This window comes from Acipenser ruthenus, chromosome 19 (assembly GCF_902713425.1).
Source record: "Acipenser ruthenus chromosome 19, fAciRut3.2 maternal haplotype, whole genome shotgun sequence".
NCBI classification, from domain to species: Eukaryota; Metazoa; Chordata; class Actinopteri; order Acipenseriformes; family Acipenseridae; genus Acipenser; species Acipenser ruthenus.
The window spans coordinates 22082394-22097908 of NC_081207.1; the positions used below are offsets into that span (position 1 = coordinate 22082394).

Sequence of the window (15515 nt, forward strand, 5' to 3'; positions counted from 1 at the left end):
TGCAGTTTTGTTATATTTTTTTCATTTACTATACTGTACAAATTCAATAATGGAAGCAATACTGTAGACATGCTGGAAAACATTCTTATTTTAAGACTGTCTTCCAAAACATATTTTTTAGGGTTATACAGCAGAAATATTATTGAGCTTGTGAATGATCCACAATACTGAATGTCTGAGACACACAGAATTAAGATCAAATGGGTCTCTGAATGTTTATTTGCTGTGTGTTAAACCCTGAAGTGGATTCTATGGAAACTGATGTCTGTCTTGTTTTCATTTGCAGACATTGTCCCTTCAGCGTCAAATGATGGAGAATCTTATTATTGCAAGAGCAAGACAAGAGGCGGTATCCTTTTATTAGTAAGCTATTTAGTCTAGTCTAGAAGCATGAATAACAGTGAATCACTGTGGTCTAAGCTGCATATACACAAACGTTCTATACAGGTTTAAAATACATTGTTGCCATTTGAGTCTCTAATAAACAGGGCAGTGAACAAAGGCTGCCTTCTGATATTTATCACAGAAGGGAGGCTATACTATGGAAGACTGTAGAGAGCAGACACCAAGCAATCCCATGCTAATACAAAATTGTATAAGTTGTGCAACTCTTCCGTAATAATGGAACTTGCGATAAATTCTGAACAAGGGTGTACCATTATTCCCATGGAACATGCCACATTAATATCATTATCAGTATTATATGACAGTGTTTAAAAAGGTATTTATTTACCTTGTTTGTCTGAAATAATAATCGGTAAGCAGTGGTTTTAGAATGTGTCATTAAAGCTGTGCTTTATGTGTCATTCTGATAATGAGTAACAAAATGGCTGAGCTCCCATGGAAAGCCACGCTGGGTGTTTTACAGTATAATTAAAAAAAATATATATATATAATATATATATATATATATATATATATATATATATATTTTGTAAATAAGGGGAAGGCACGTGGAAAGTGCTTCTCATTCTACAGTTGATGGATTTAGTTACTCTGGAAGAATGTGACACAATATATTTATTTTGGAAGACATTCCTCTCCCCTTTTGATCTAGTTTGAGAAATCTTGTCTATTCAAGTCAGCACTGTCATTTGTTTTTGTATAGCCCTTTGAAATACTAAAGAGTAAACCACTTCAAAACATTTGCAATGGAATTCTGTAGTTCCATATTGAGTTGACTGGTCTAATGGTCATTTGTATGTGTGCACTAGTTAACTACTGTAGATATAGTGGATCAAGGATGCAAGTCTGGAGAACCGCTTGTCCAACTGTAACAGAAAATGAAACGTAATGGCAAGTTATTGAGAGTATAAACATTTCTGGTTTCTTATGTCACACCATTTTACATGTAAAGGCACATGCAGCAGATGTTGGTGCTTTTTGTTAGAGATAACAAAGATAATCGTAATGAAGTATACAGGATAATGTTTCTCATTCAGTGCAGTAGGAGTTAATACCTCAGTGCAAACAAAAGCAAAAATGTGACAACTGTAGGGCAGAGTGGTGGATATGTGATTGATTTAACCTTTTAAACTCAAAGAGGAATTTCAGGAATTCCCTAGTTTATGGCTTGCTCTAATAGTGCCTGCTACATTTGCAGGGTTTTTGTGAAAATGTATTGATTGACATGTAAATACATTTAATTAGCTATAATAATTTTTAAATTATACAGTGCTGGCTTTTCATGTCGTTATCTGACTTGCACATAATGGCAGAATGGTGAATTTACCAAATTGGTACATTATTCAGTGGTGAAACATGAAGGAAGCACTGTAGTTGTCTCTAGCTAGCTTTGAGCTGTGTGATGGGCAAGTTTTTTATTTTATCATTACAGATTGTCATCACTTAAACTGGTTGCCTCTGCAGCAATGAATTTCTTGCACCTTCCATAAAAACAATGATATAGGTCGCACTGGAGTAAAAGTCGCTCCCCCGTTTTTGAGACTTAAATTTTAGTAAAACACCGTCTTGTGATACTTTTTTTCATACATGCTCAACACTGATAAATAAAGATATACTGGTTTAGTTTAGAAATGACCCTTGTTTGCAACATTTTATTCCATAAGTAATTTTAGTGTTTTATATTCTGTTAAACTGCTAGAAACTATTCCATTTTTCCAAATTTCTAAATAATTGGTTCAAGTAAATTTAAATGCAGTGTCAAAATGAATCAAAATATAGATAATACTACTACAGTACTGTAAATTCCAGTAGTAAGAGTAAACCACTAACAGATGGTACTTGAATGGATTTAAAAAGTAATAATTAATAGTGTAAAAAAGTTCCACGTCGCATTTGTATTAACCTATTTTATTTTAGCTTATCAGGTACCCAAACAAGTTCAAGAACATATCATCTTTGTTTTACTGAACATTTTTTCCAAAACCATACTTGAACAATAGTTCCAGCTGCATTGGCTTTTACAAATACATTGTATGTATTCAAATTTAAAAGAAAATGATCAAACTGTGCTGCTTGCATAAATTAAATTTTTTTTTAAAAAAAGTCGCTCCTCCCTTTTAAGGGCCCTGCAAAAATGCATAGAAAATCGACTTGCACAAAGTTTTTTATGGTATTTGTAATGATATATACATTCGTATTGAGGGCCATGGTTTTTAGCTCGTTTATTACAGCACCATCTTAACATCACTGATCTTAAAGCATTTAAAATCAAATATTACAATAGCTTTCATTACAGGGTTATATTAGCTGTAAATTATGGTATTGGTAACTGCTTCACTCACTTTAGGTGCTTTGTAAGCTATACTTCCATCATATGTCTACCATTAACGTGTTAGAAATTGTAATATGTATTATAAAATATGTAATGTTTGTAATGCTCTGTAGTTAAAGATGATGTAACTAATTGCACAAATTCACGAGTAGAAAGATGGATTTCTTTTTTTGAGTGCATGGTTCCTTATGAAAGAACTAAACAGCTTCAGAGGAAGATGGAAAAGAGGAGGCTGAGATTGCAGGAGGAAGCCAATAGGTCGAACATATTTATTTATTTATTTGTATTACTTTTTTTTTTTTATTGTGTTGTAACATTGTTGCTATAGACAACTAGGCCCTATTGACTATTCCCCAGGCTTGATACCCACTATGGTCAGGGTGGTAAAAAATGAATAGAAGTGTTAGTTAAAATTGCTTTCCGTAGCCTTCCATCTCAATCTCTACAAGTATGCTGAGTTTTAATGAGGATCTGTCTTAATTTAATGTCTTGTTTTTTCACCAAGAAGCATGGGAAGAACAAGATTTATTTCTTCTTTTTTGTTTCTACTAATCATTCAACAAATTGTGTTTTGCATGTGCTGTTGGTGTCAAGATCTGTACAAAAACATAAGTAGAGTCATTCGAACAATCTGAATAGCTGCTGTGTTACCCTAGTTGTCTCATAAAGTTTTGTTTGAGTCAGGGCTGTTGTTTTTCCTTCTGTAGATCTCACATTGATCCCTTTTATTCTAACTTGGCAGAAGTAATCGCCATGATTCTCAGTTTTGGCATTGAAGTATTTCTCCTCTTCAGAGTAGGTTTATATGGTCATGGTGAAATAATTTAGTCCACTTGTTTGTTTAGGAGCTTTTCCAGTTCTACATCTCTAACCCCTGAAGAACAGGAGCAAAGACTCCTATATGGCAGCATTCTGGAGTATGAGCAGGATCATGTAAGTTCCACAGAGAGGCTGAGAAGTAATGTCTACTGCAACCATTGTACAGTATGTTGAGATATAGTGGAAATGCACAAACATGCAGTTTTTCAGTTTGAGAAGGTCATGGTATGTTGAGCCAATTATACAGTACATGCAGCATGAAGAAACTGGGTGTATACAGTCTGGTTAATAGTATAATAGTCTTGACAGTAACAAGGATGCCTTCCATGACCAAAAACTACTGCAAGTGCCTGGCTTTGCCAGCTTTAAAAGTGCAGCACTGTCATGTTGAACTTTGTAGCCTGCAAAACCCAAATTATTGCATTCCCTAATAACCAAATACTGTAGTGATAAATACCTATTGACTCCTTTCCTATTACGATCACTGTGTGATTGATCGCTTTACAATAAGAGTTATTCATGCCACAAAATCATACACTAAAATATCTTCAGTGCATACAGCAGCCTGCCTAAACTGGAATGCACTGTGTGTATGCGCTTGGTTTCGTGCACAAGCGTCCTTCTGCCTGATGTTGCATGTTACTTGCCAATGGACTTTATGAATATTTGACTTTGCAGATACTTTTTTGCTTCATGACACACTTTAACGTCTTCTGATCCGGTCATTCATTGCTATGTAATGGTGACCTTTTGTTTGATTTTTGACTTTTGATTAATTACACGAATGAAGGCTATACCTTGTAATATGGACATTTTGTGTTTAAAAACCTGCATTTATCTTTTAATAGCTGTTTTTAACAGTTATGTATTTTCATGATGGTTTCCAGGATTGGCCAAAACAATGGAAAGCAAATCTAAAGAAAAATCCAAATGACCTCTCTGTGGTGTCTGGTCTTATCTCTTGTATCTTCAGGTAAATAAACATGTCCTTTAACCTTTTCAATACAAAGTAGCCAGTGGGCGTTTATATTCACAAATATGAGTTTCTGAGGTTTATATAAATAAAAAAAAATGTAAGGAAACACTTCATACTGTTTTAAAAGTGTTTTATTTCTTTTTTTTAAAGCTGTCCAGAGCATCCTATAATGAAGCTCCTGAAGAGACTGCAGTACAGGATTTACAACAAGCTCTACCCCATTGTCAGCAAGGTCACGGCCCCTGAGTCACCATCCACAGCCACCTGCAGGGGGCGCAACATCAAGTCCTCACAAAGCATTCACTGTATGCAATCAGTTCAGGAAAACAACAAAACAAACAGCAAGAAACTAAGACACAGTCTTTCAGTCACATCCCTGTCCATCACTGAAGACTACAATGCCAACACATGCGCTAAAGAACAAACACAAACTGGGCAGAGCACTAAAGAGCCCAAGTTGGTAGTGAGCATGGGAGATCAGGACAGTTCTTTTGAGGATTTGGAGCAGTTTCTGTCCCAGTTTGAGTGCCCGTCTGCCAGCCTGCCAGATCTGTCCAAACCTGCTGTGGATGTGGATCCCCTGATTCACAAACTGGAGGAGGGGGTGCTTCAGGCACACCTCAGGAGCATTGTGAAGGATATCCACAAGTCGATAGGTTAGTGGAAGAAATGGACACTCTTATTCTTCCATGGCTCTGGATTTAACATTTTAAAAATGCTATACGTTTACTGTCTATCAGAATTCTTAAGGAGTTTTATAATTTCAATGCTGTAAGTTATGGTTTCTTATCTTTTTTAAATATACCACAGTTTGTTTGTATTTTTAATTTAAGTCATTTATAGTGGTAATGCAGGTTTATTCAAATAAAATGTTATTCCGTATTTGGAGTGCATACAAGTACAGAAACTAGACAAATGCTTATTAACTAATTTAAAATCTCAACCCCACAGCTAAATCAAACAAACCAGTGTGGGGTTTACAATTTTTAAAATCTGTCTATCTATCTATCTATCTATCTATCCATTTAAAGTTGCCAGTAGAATGAAAGTGTTGAGTGGACAAGTATTCCCTAATTCAGCCAGGTCAGTAGATTAAAACTATTTTGCATACAAAGTAAGAGATACTCATTTGAATACTGCAAGGTTGTGTTTGAGAATATTACTGTATATTGTACAAGTTACATAAATACTTGGTTATCTGATCAGTAATGTGTATAGTAATATAATGAAACGCAGGTCATGGCTTTTGACTTTCAGATATGTTCACCTTGGACATAATTAAGTGAAATGAAAATGTTATGTAAAGTTATGAAAGTCCTCCAGCAAGTGTAACAGGTGGGAGTCAATTTAACATTCTTGCACCAGGGCTCATGTGCATGTTTTTTACAATAATGTTTTTAAATTTTTTCTTTAGCTTAAAAATCATTTTAAAACTACCTTCTGATGCAGTAAGTGAATCTACCTGGTGACCACCAGGGAGCACCACTGTATATACAGTTCATTTAGACCTCAGTGTTTTAATTTCAATATTTCTCTACCAGACCGGCTGCTGTCCTTGTATATTCTGGCCTTTGAGCCCCTGAACACGACTGCCTCCAAGGACCAGTGCCTCGCCAGCATCGAGGAGGCTTTCTTCCCACCCATCTGGCCCTTGTTGCTGGCTCTGTTTAGGTAATTTTAATTTAAAAACAACTAACACGTGGATGTAGGGTGCTAAAAGGTTCCTCAGGAGAGTATGCCTTTCTTTGAAAAAAAGATAAGTCTTGTCATGGAGAAGGAAAGTTGGTCAGTAGTTTCCTTTACTCTATAGATTCAAGGGTAAAATAAATGTCTCTCTTTACCAGCAGATGACGCTGCTGCATTTAGCAAGGAGTGATTGGATTGTGATTGAATTAAGTGTTCTATTATGTACAGTATGGCTATAACTGAGTTTTATTTTTCAAAATGAATGCTTCAGTAGAGAGCCTTCTGCTGTTTCTTATTCATTAAGTGAATATTGAAATTCCTCTTCTATGTGCCTGGAAGTGTGTTTCTGTTTTTAAATTATTTTTTCCTTTCTTTGTAGAAAAGTTTACGGACACAGAGAGTTGGCTTTTGAAAAGAGTATGAGACTGTACAGAAATGCCAAGCCTGGAGATGTGGGTGTTGCGTCTAAACTTTGCCCCTCAGAATCTGCTTCTGGTTCTTGCCCTTATGAATCTGCTGTGCAGGAACTGAGGCTAATCTCAAAAGATTGCTGTCCACAAAAGAAACTTGAGTGTATTGGTGAGTTTCTGTGGATACCTGAAACAATTTTGAAAATATCCATTCCACATATTCTGTTTAGACATTATTAAAACCTGAATGCTTCTGGGCAGGGATGTAGAAAGAAGAAATTGGAATTTTAAAGACCATTGCTGACCAAAGTTTTTTGCAAAGTAAAGTTTTCTGTTGTCCCTGACACTAAGTTAGTCTGACTTCCTCTTGCATTTCAGTGCGAACCCTGCGTCTGATCTGTGAGTGTGCAGAGGAGTACCACTCCTCCCATGAGCCGACTACCTTGCACAGCTCTGCGGCCATGTGAGTATCCACTCAGTGTTTTTAACCCCTTCCTGCTCACAACCTCTTCTAGGCTCACCCAGAAGGACACTGCCTCTCAACTCCAACATGGCTGTAAACTGCCCAGTCCAATTTATGATTTTTTATTTTTTATTTTAAGCAGAGTTACTTCCATAGATATTCTAAAGTCCCAGAGGCTGTACTTTTATGGGCAAGGAATGAAATGCAAATTTTACAATGATTTAGATATTTTGTTAAAACAAAAGGGCATTTCTACCCTCTATAGAGATTTCCTAGGAAGACCTCAGTGCTTGTCATTTCCAGCTCGTAATTAAATACTCATTCTTTAGTTATGTGGTCATTTGAAAGCGAACACAGGAAACATGGAAAAAAACAATTGTCTAAATATTGCATTACATTTATTTTGTTTCTCTCGTGATTACATGAAAGTTGAAACATGTTTATTAAGGCAGCAAGCACATAAAAGTTACATTTTTAAATTGCTTACTTTTTAAAGGAAAATATTTTCCGATCAAAAATGTTTGGCATACCAACTTGAGGGGGGGGGGGGGTTATGGTCTGGTTTTTGTTTAGCCTTTTTAAGAAGGCCGCATTTTCTCAACAATTTTAGTATATACTGATATGATGTGGCTACATTTATTGCCTGTAAACGTTGCTGTCCTTATCTCAGTAAATAGTAGTTTGACTGTCCTTGGCAACAAGACTGCAAACCTAAGTTATTTTTTTAACACAGCTCATAGGATTACTGTGTGCTGGATTCCAGAAACACCTGCCCATTACAGCACAATTCAAGCCCACAAACAGAATCAGGGTCTTTATTTCATCAAATCCAGTGTCTGAACCACCACTTTGGATCTGGTGCTGACTTACTGCTCCTGTCGTATTAGCTTGGCATCTTATCTGAAAAGTGGTATCAATAGCAGTAGGCAGATAGTTTTGCTGAAGCAGTGAAACTTGCCCACAGTGATCTGAATGGCTTATGGTCAAGGACTGCAATGATGGGTTTTCTATGTAAGGAGCAAGAGGGTCTGAAAACTTGTTACATCTTTAACCAGCAGTGTTTCAGACTTAAATGTGGTCTTCAGGAATATTTCCATTGTCAGACTGGGTATATGTTCTTACTTCATTGCTGGCTTAGAACCCTGTGATTGAGTGAAGGAGCACTGTGTCATATTTGAGTCACTTGATTCCAAATCTCTGGAGGCACGAAGCAGCGCGAGTCCCAAATCTGGGTCACACGATTGCTCATCTCAGACAATACAACCTGACCTGGGACTCCTGATGTGCATTTTGGGTCAATTTGTTTCTAGCCACATAATTAAGTGAGTAAATGGGAAGTGGCCCATTTCCTTTAGTCAGTAGTACAGTGCTTTTTATTTATTTATTTATTTATTTATTTATTTATTTATTTAGGGAGGCAAGGAAACTCATCACCATTGCTAGAAAAGGCTTTGCCTCCAAAAAGTCAGGTCCTGTAAGTCAGACAAACTGTAAGGCTTGTTTTTAAAATCGTAATGGTCTGCTGTAGCCCTCCAGCACAGTGAGAATCATTTTAATGGATGCAGGATGGATGGTTTATGACAGGTCAGGGCACCACATGCTTGGTGGCTTGTGGGTCTGCAAGAAATGTAAGAATGGTGTGGCAATTAGTGTGGTTTTAACTTGTCACATTGAATCAGTGGATTGGGGTGGTGGGCTGGATGGGCAAAGGAAAGTGCTCCCAGACTTCTTGTAGTTGTATAGCATGCTGCAATGCAGATATAAATGCCCTATAGTCTATGTCCTCTAGGGTGAATAAATAGGGCAGGGATGAAAGGTCGTAGAGTGGAGTTGGAAAGTCGTTTAGCACTGTTTTAATCTCCATCTCTCTGGACAGAGAATGAGTGCTCTTGATCTTAATGTTTCGCATTTGGAATGTGATTACCCATTTGGCAGCTTTATGTGGTACAACGATCATTGCTTTGGACCCCTTTTAGCAGGAGAGATTGTCCTGTGTATTTAGTCTTTGGAGGAACAATTTTTATAGTCTTTCAAAATCTTTGATATTAAAATTAAACAAAACAATTGAGAATAATCCTTGTGTACAGTAGAATGTGTTGTTTATCTGGGTACTGTAAGTTAATGCATCATAAACAAGGTACACTGATTCTCAAATGTTCCCGTGGTGTCCAGTAGAAAATAACCATTTTATTGATTTATCCTCTGGATATATCAATGAAACTGATTGATCTTTTCAGCATATCCGTCCCTTACAATATGCCCATTCGGATGCTTTGTTTATGTTCAAAAGCATGGTTTTATATGCATTTAATGTTTACCCTGGTAGATTTTTTTATTACGTACAGGATACAAGCAACCATATATGACGTACAATGTAGTGTGGGAGGGCATGCAATTGAGTGACCAATTAATCCACATCCCTCACGTGAACCAAACAAAATGTGTTCTGCTTTCCTGGTGAAGAAAAATTGATGGCATTGAATATTATGTATATTGTACTCCAAAAGACCAAAGTAAAAAGGTGTCGTGTTTTTTACCACTGAAAAAAACAACAAAGTAGTAAGTGTCAGACTGTATGGGAGTAGTGAGTGTCTTCACATGCAATCTTACCTTAACTTTCTAAAAACATAACTTTTGTTGGGGTTCATTTACTGGTGGATTTATTAAAGCAACAGGTGAACATTGTATATGGCTGATTTCACATTAAAGTGGGGCTGGGGGGCCCTGGCTTAATCCACATGCAAAAAAGAAAAATGTAATTATTAATGTACTATACCGAAAAAAAATAATCTGTATTTCATTACTAATAAATAAACCGTACTCCTAAACTAGTACGTTTTATTGTGATCCTGATATTCTGTAATCGATTCTCGTTTCAAGCAGTCATTAACGCTCCCTGTGTTGTCGATTCATTGCTGCTAACCTTGCAGATGCTAACCTTCCCATGGAAACTCCTACGGCAAAATCCAGCAGTACCCTTCACTTTGGCCTGTGATATTGGGGTCATATGACCTTTTTTTGGTTTCCAGATAGATTTAAGGCTCTGAAGTATTGGCATCCTTCTCTTTGTCAACTTTCAGGATGTCCTACAAGAAAACACTTTTGTGGCAGTCCTTTTATAAAGCTGCTGTCACCCCACTGCCAGAGTCTTGTGTGTAAGATCATTTTAAGTACTGACTGACATTGACATGTGACCTAAAATGGGGTCATGGTTTTCCCAATTTAAGTTCCATTACTGTTGTCTAGTAAAAATAACTGTTAAGACACAGGTTTATACACCTCATTCAAATAAAGACTATTAAATGTCCAACCCGGAGGACCATGTTATAAACAAACTTTAATCACATGGCCAACTGTCTTTACAGTTGGTAGAAGGCTGTTTTCAATGATTCTTTCAGTCAAGTTCCATTAACAGTATTTGACTGAAAATTAACCAGTGGAGGTCCATGTTATTTCACGTATACAAACTATTCCATCAGTGATGCCATTCCTTCGATATCTGCTCCATTCCACACATACCATTTCACTCTATACTATATTGCTGCCTTTGTTGAAAAGCAGCTGTACGCTTATTACACCATGATTACTCGATTGCGTTCCTTGGAAAAACAGCACACTCCCCATTGGTGGCAAAAGGTGTACCAGGCTGTAACTCATATTTGATTATTTATCTCAGTTTAAGGTTCATGGCAATTTAAGCATTTTAGCCTGTTGCTTGAGGAATTAAGACTTAATTTGTTCTTTTTGGAAGAGTATTCATGTGATGAATCCTAATTCTGATAATGCTAATAGAAGCTTCAGCAAATATATCGCTGCTTTTGTTTTTTTCTTTTCTCAAGAATATTTTATCTGTATGACAGATGGATGCGAATACAATTTTTGAACATTGCAGTCTTTAACCTTGGCTTGCATCTATGTATTGCAACAAGGCAGTCAAATCCAGTGTGGTGTTTTTAATTTACGGTATCCTGCAATTAAATATCTAAATGTGGTAGTTTTTTGAGGCTGACTGCCCTTCTGTTGTGACACTGTGCCCATTCTGGTTTTAGTTATTTTTAACCAGGAGGCTTGTGTTCCAGTCTTCAGTGGTTGTGGCTGTGCTTTTCATACTGGAAGACTTTCTCCATTATAACCACAGTTTTTATTAAAAGCTAATATAATCTGTATTTATAACACACTTTTGATCTTTATGATTCGTTTAGTCATTGCCTTTAGAACCAACTACAGGGGACAGAAATATGTATATATAAACATTTCCTTCAACTTGATTTTATTTCTTATTTTCCAACTGTTGGCTGTCCTTTGTGTCCGTTTTCATTATATAAATACAATAACCAAAGCAATTCAATATTACACATTTTTTGTAAGGTCTTTGATTTACCAAGGTGTTTATTACTCATTAAATGCGAGCGGCGCACAGTGGAATAAAAAAGAGCATTCTAATTCTTGAGACCTCTAGAATGTCTTTTAATTTGAGGGAAGAGTTGTAATTCCATCTGAAAGTCGTCTTTCAATGTTTGGTGTTTTGTTTGAGAGTATCAAAGGTGCAGACCATGATTACATTGATTTGCTTTTTTTTCCCCCTGCAGGCAAATTCCTAGTAAATATGATCATGTCTCTTTATTTTTGGATTTAATCATTGTAGCTGTCATTAGAGAGTATGTTATATGCCCAGTTCTATCAAAATGTCATTGTGAATTAGGGGTAGAACGAATAGATGAGGTAAAAATCATCAAACAGGTCGACTAGTCGCCACTTTAAAAATAAATCATGTATTTGATAATGTCTGGTGTTCTGTTTGGGAACATACTGTTTGTAACACTGTTTGTACAATGTATTTTATAACTACTTGGATTTTTGTAACTATCTTTTTTTAAAGGGTCACAATTTTCTGTTCATCACAAACAGATGAATACAATTAAAATACTGACATTGCTAGTTCACTACTGGTATAAACTTTAAACCCTACTACAGTAGCTGTTTTTGCATTAAACGTTTAAAGTTGTGATCTAAGTATTGTGACAAGATCTCAAAACAGAAGGAATGCAGCATTGTCATTAAAGTTGCAATTACCTTCAGCTTATTGTAACTGTATCCTCATTTACTGAATCTCCTTGTTTTGTGCTGTGCTGGAAACATACTAGTACTGAGTAAACCAGTTATCAGATTTAGATTTTATTGCTTCAATTATTCCAATACTTAGAGTAAGTAGCTTAAAATATCAGTTTAAGTGCTTAGATGTTTTGCAATTAATCTGAGTGGTTCTTGGCTATGTCCAATCCAATACATTGTGCACTAAGTGCATTGCCCTGCTTTATTAATCATTGTGAAGCTACTGGAAGCTTCAAACAATCTCTTGTTTTGTTGTTTCTTGCAAACTTTTCTTCCCATAATGCATTTTGGTAATGGGCGGGCATGCGTGAGTCTCAAGTTAACACAGCTTAAATATGAAATGTAACACCACAGCACACTGTCACGCACAGCAGTTGCCTGTCATTGTAGCTTTGTGTTTACCTTTTAGCAGTGGCGTTGCTTTAGTGTCCAAATTATCTTTTGCTTGACTGTGTGTCCTCAATACTCTCTCTCATATCTTGATGGATCAATTGTCAGTGGGCTGGCACTGTACTCTACTTCCATTAAGCTAGTGTGTCGCAACCTTGAAATCCTCTTTTTCTTGTGTGTGGTGCAGGAAAGCACAGAGCCCAGAACAGAGTGATCATCTGATTTCTAAAGTTAGAAAATGTTCCTCCACAATAACCTCTTCTGAGACCATTAGATCCTATTCTTATTATTTTAACATGTTACAAGATACAAAGCCTGGTTTAGGCACCTCTCTTAGTTTTTTGTTATTTTCCAAATAGAAAATGATAGGTTATGCTTATTGTTCTTTTTTCTAATCTTGGAGAATGTATGCCTAGCATCAATAAGAATGTTGTGATACAATTATAACATTTTAATGATAATCTACCAGGATAGTTAGTTATCTAGAGCACTACATGAGCAAAGGAGTTAACCCCAGGCAGGATTTAAACATGTGTCGGTGTGTCCTTGAAGTTGTGCTATCTAATGACCCAGCGTAGAATGTAATAATGACCTGCATGCTAACCTGTCGTCTCTGGTCTTTTTGTTCACAGCGGTGCTGATGACCTGTTACCCATATTGTCCTATGTTGCCTTGAAGAGTGACCTGCCACAGCTGGTGTCGGAGTGTGCAGCGCTGGAGGAGTTTATCCATGAAGGGTACAAATGTTTTATTGGTGATTTTAAAAATACAGTAGTCTAGGTGAACCACTTGTGTAGTTTACCGTGGGTTACAGCTGTTGGCCCTGTTTATTCAGTTTAGGTTATCTACACAGGGTTTTCACTTTCAAAATGGCACACTGTACAAGAAGCCAACAGTGGGGTAGTCAGTATATGCTTCCACAGGGAATAACGCACTTGAAGATGAAAGGATACTTCAAGATTGTAGTATTATTATTAATATTATTATTGAGTCATTTAATATGGTGCTGTCTTCCCTGTTGTCTTACATAATAGGCATTTAAAATGTGTAAATACTGTAATTGCATATGCTTTCACAGCTACTGGTTGGCATATGAAAACCACATTCTTTTCATTTAATTCTTTCAACTAACAGAACCTCCCTTTTCTGGGAAAACAATGGTTTTATTTATAGCCTGCAATTTCCTTAACTTGTAGTCAGCAGTTAATAGTGGCGCAACCAACTGCATCACTTATTAATATCCCAAAACTTTTTATTTACCAATATCACAAAGCTGTTTATTTATTATCACAAAACTGCTGCTAATCCTGTGCTCTCAACAGCATAATTTGTACTGCCTAATAACTGATGAACTGAAGCAAGTGGGTGTCTGTATGTATGGAAACCACATTGTGATTAAACATTCCTTATAACTTTTTTGAATATCGCAAAAAACGGTATAGTGAACTGCAAACATGATTTTAATTACTTCAAACTGTCCAAAAACATTTTATAAATAAGGCCTGTAGAAACACTATTCTTCACTTTTAATTTGCTATGCTACATTTTAAATGCATAGATTGGACATATAGGAGTGCGAGGAAACTGATTTTGGTCTATATTAAAGACAACATTGAGGGCGTGTACTAGAAAGGAGATGTTTCATCAAGCAGAAAACCGATCTTATGCATGGTTTGAAAGATGACATTCAAGGTCCTTTACGAGACATTACAAACCTCGTATTGACCGATTTTGGGTTAAAGAAACTCCCTGATCTAATTTCGGTTTAAACACACCCTTTAGAGGGCTTGTGGGTTGTTGGGCTATCCTCATTTGTGAAAAACTAGATTACTCTATGATCATTCTTCCTTTATAGATGCTGGGAAGATATGTACATCATCAATAATTCTCATTGGTGAATAGGAATAAACAGTGCGAAGTAGGATTTGTATAATTTACTAGATTAGGAGAAATTGATGACTGGTTTATGATCAAGCCCTGGTTGATGAGAATTTGCTGCTTACAATTCTATTAAACTCTGTACTCTCTCGTGTTTTGGAATAAGCCTTTGCTAGGGCTGTGGTTTCAAGTTTTCTGTTAGCATCCCTTAGTTTGTTATAGTTAGCTGTTAACACTGGGCATTTCCCATTCGTCGCCTGGAAATAAACCTATTTAAAAAAAATGTAAACTGCATGTTCTGCACAGGGATTTTTTTGTTCTGCTTTTTGAGAATCTCTTTAGCATGTTCCTAATCGCAATCACATGTTATAGTTTGGGAAATAAAGGCTGCAAACAATATACAATGCATTACAAACTAGACACCTATTGCATAGCAGTCTGAACCATACACGGTGACTAAGTTCACTGTAAAATCTGGAATTAATCTAATTGCTATTCAATTATTGATATACAGTACTTCAGCTCATTTTGGCAGGTGGGTTGCAACATAAATAAAAACCTGTTTTGTTTTTTTTATGCTCCGTTTGTGGTAAATGTTTTATTACATTTTCATCCTTGTAGCTGTCCGATTTGTAGCTAACACAGTAATGTTATGCATTTTCCCTGCCATGCACACCAAATGCACTATATAGGTCTCAAATGTGCAGTTTTGAAGAAAGATGTTGTTTTTTAGCAAAACCTTTTTTTTTTTTTTTTTTTTTTTTTTAAATTATAAAACACGATATATGGTACTACAATAGGTTCAAGAAATTCTTTCAGATGATATTGCAATTCGTGGGTCATTTTACTATGAGAGTGAAATAATATCCACATCAGGGCCTGTTTTCCTCTCAATAACCAATCGGCCACTTCCCCTAGTGACTGACATGCTTTGCAGCCAGTAAGACGTGCTTTGAACCCAAATATATTGGTGCGATAAAATTGCCTAGAAAGCAGTAACAGACTTCCTCAAGGCAAGCAAATTGAGAACGATCTTTAACCTAG

The 15515-nt window shown here is 36.3% G+C and overlaps 1 protein-coding gene across 4 annotated transcripts in view; it reads left to right on the forward strand.

The window, feature by feature from the left end:
- Positions 1–15515, forward strand: part of LOC117424472 (VPS9 domain-containing protein 1-like) — a 28210-nt gene that overhangs the window by 1365 nt on the left and 11330 nt on the right. For 3 of the 4 annotated variants that reach the window (XM_058992629.1, XM_058992628.1, XM_058992630.1), the window contains exons 2-10: positions 287–349; positions 2943–2995; positions 3583–3670; positions 4444–4529; positions 4683–5188; positions 6074–6203; positions 6598–6797; positions 7007–7091; positions 13226–13330. In XM_058992629.1, the coding sequence (XP_058848612.1) occupies positions 287–349; positions 2943–2995; positions 3583–3670; positions 4444–4529; positions 4683–5188; positions 6074–6203; positions 6598–6797; positions 7007–7091; positions 13226–13330 (1316 nt within the window). Of the gene's footprint in view, positions 1–286; positions 350–2942; positions 2996–3582; positions 3671–4443; positions 4530–4682; positions 5189–6073; positions 6204–6597; positions 6798–7006; positions 7092–13225; positions 13348–15515 lie in introns of all 4 variants that reach the window. The other variant, XM_058992631.1, reaches the window with a different exon arrangement.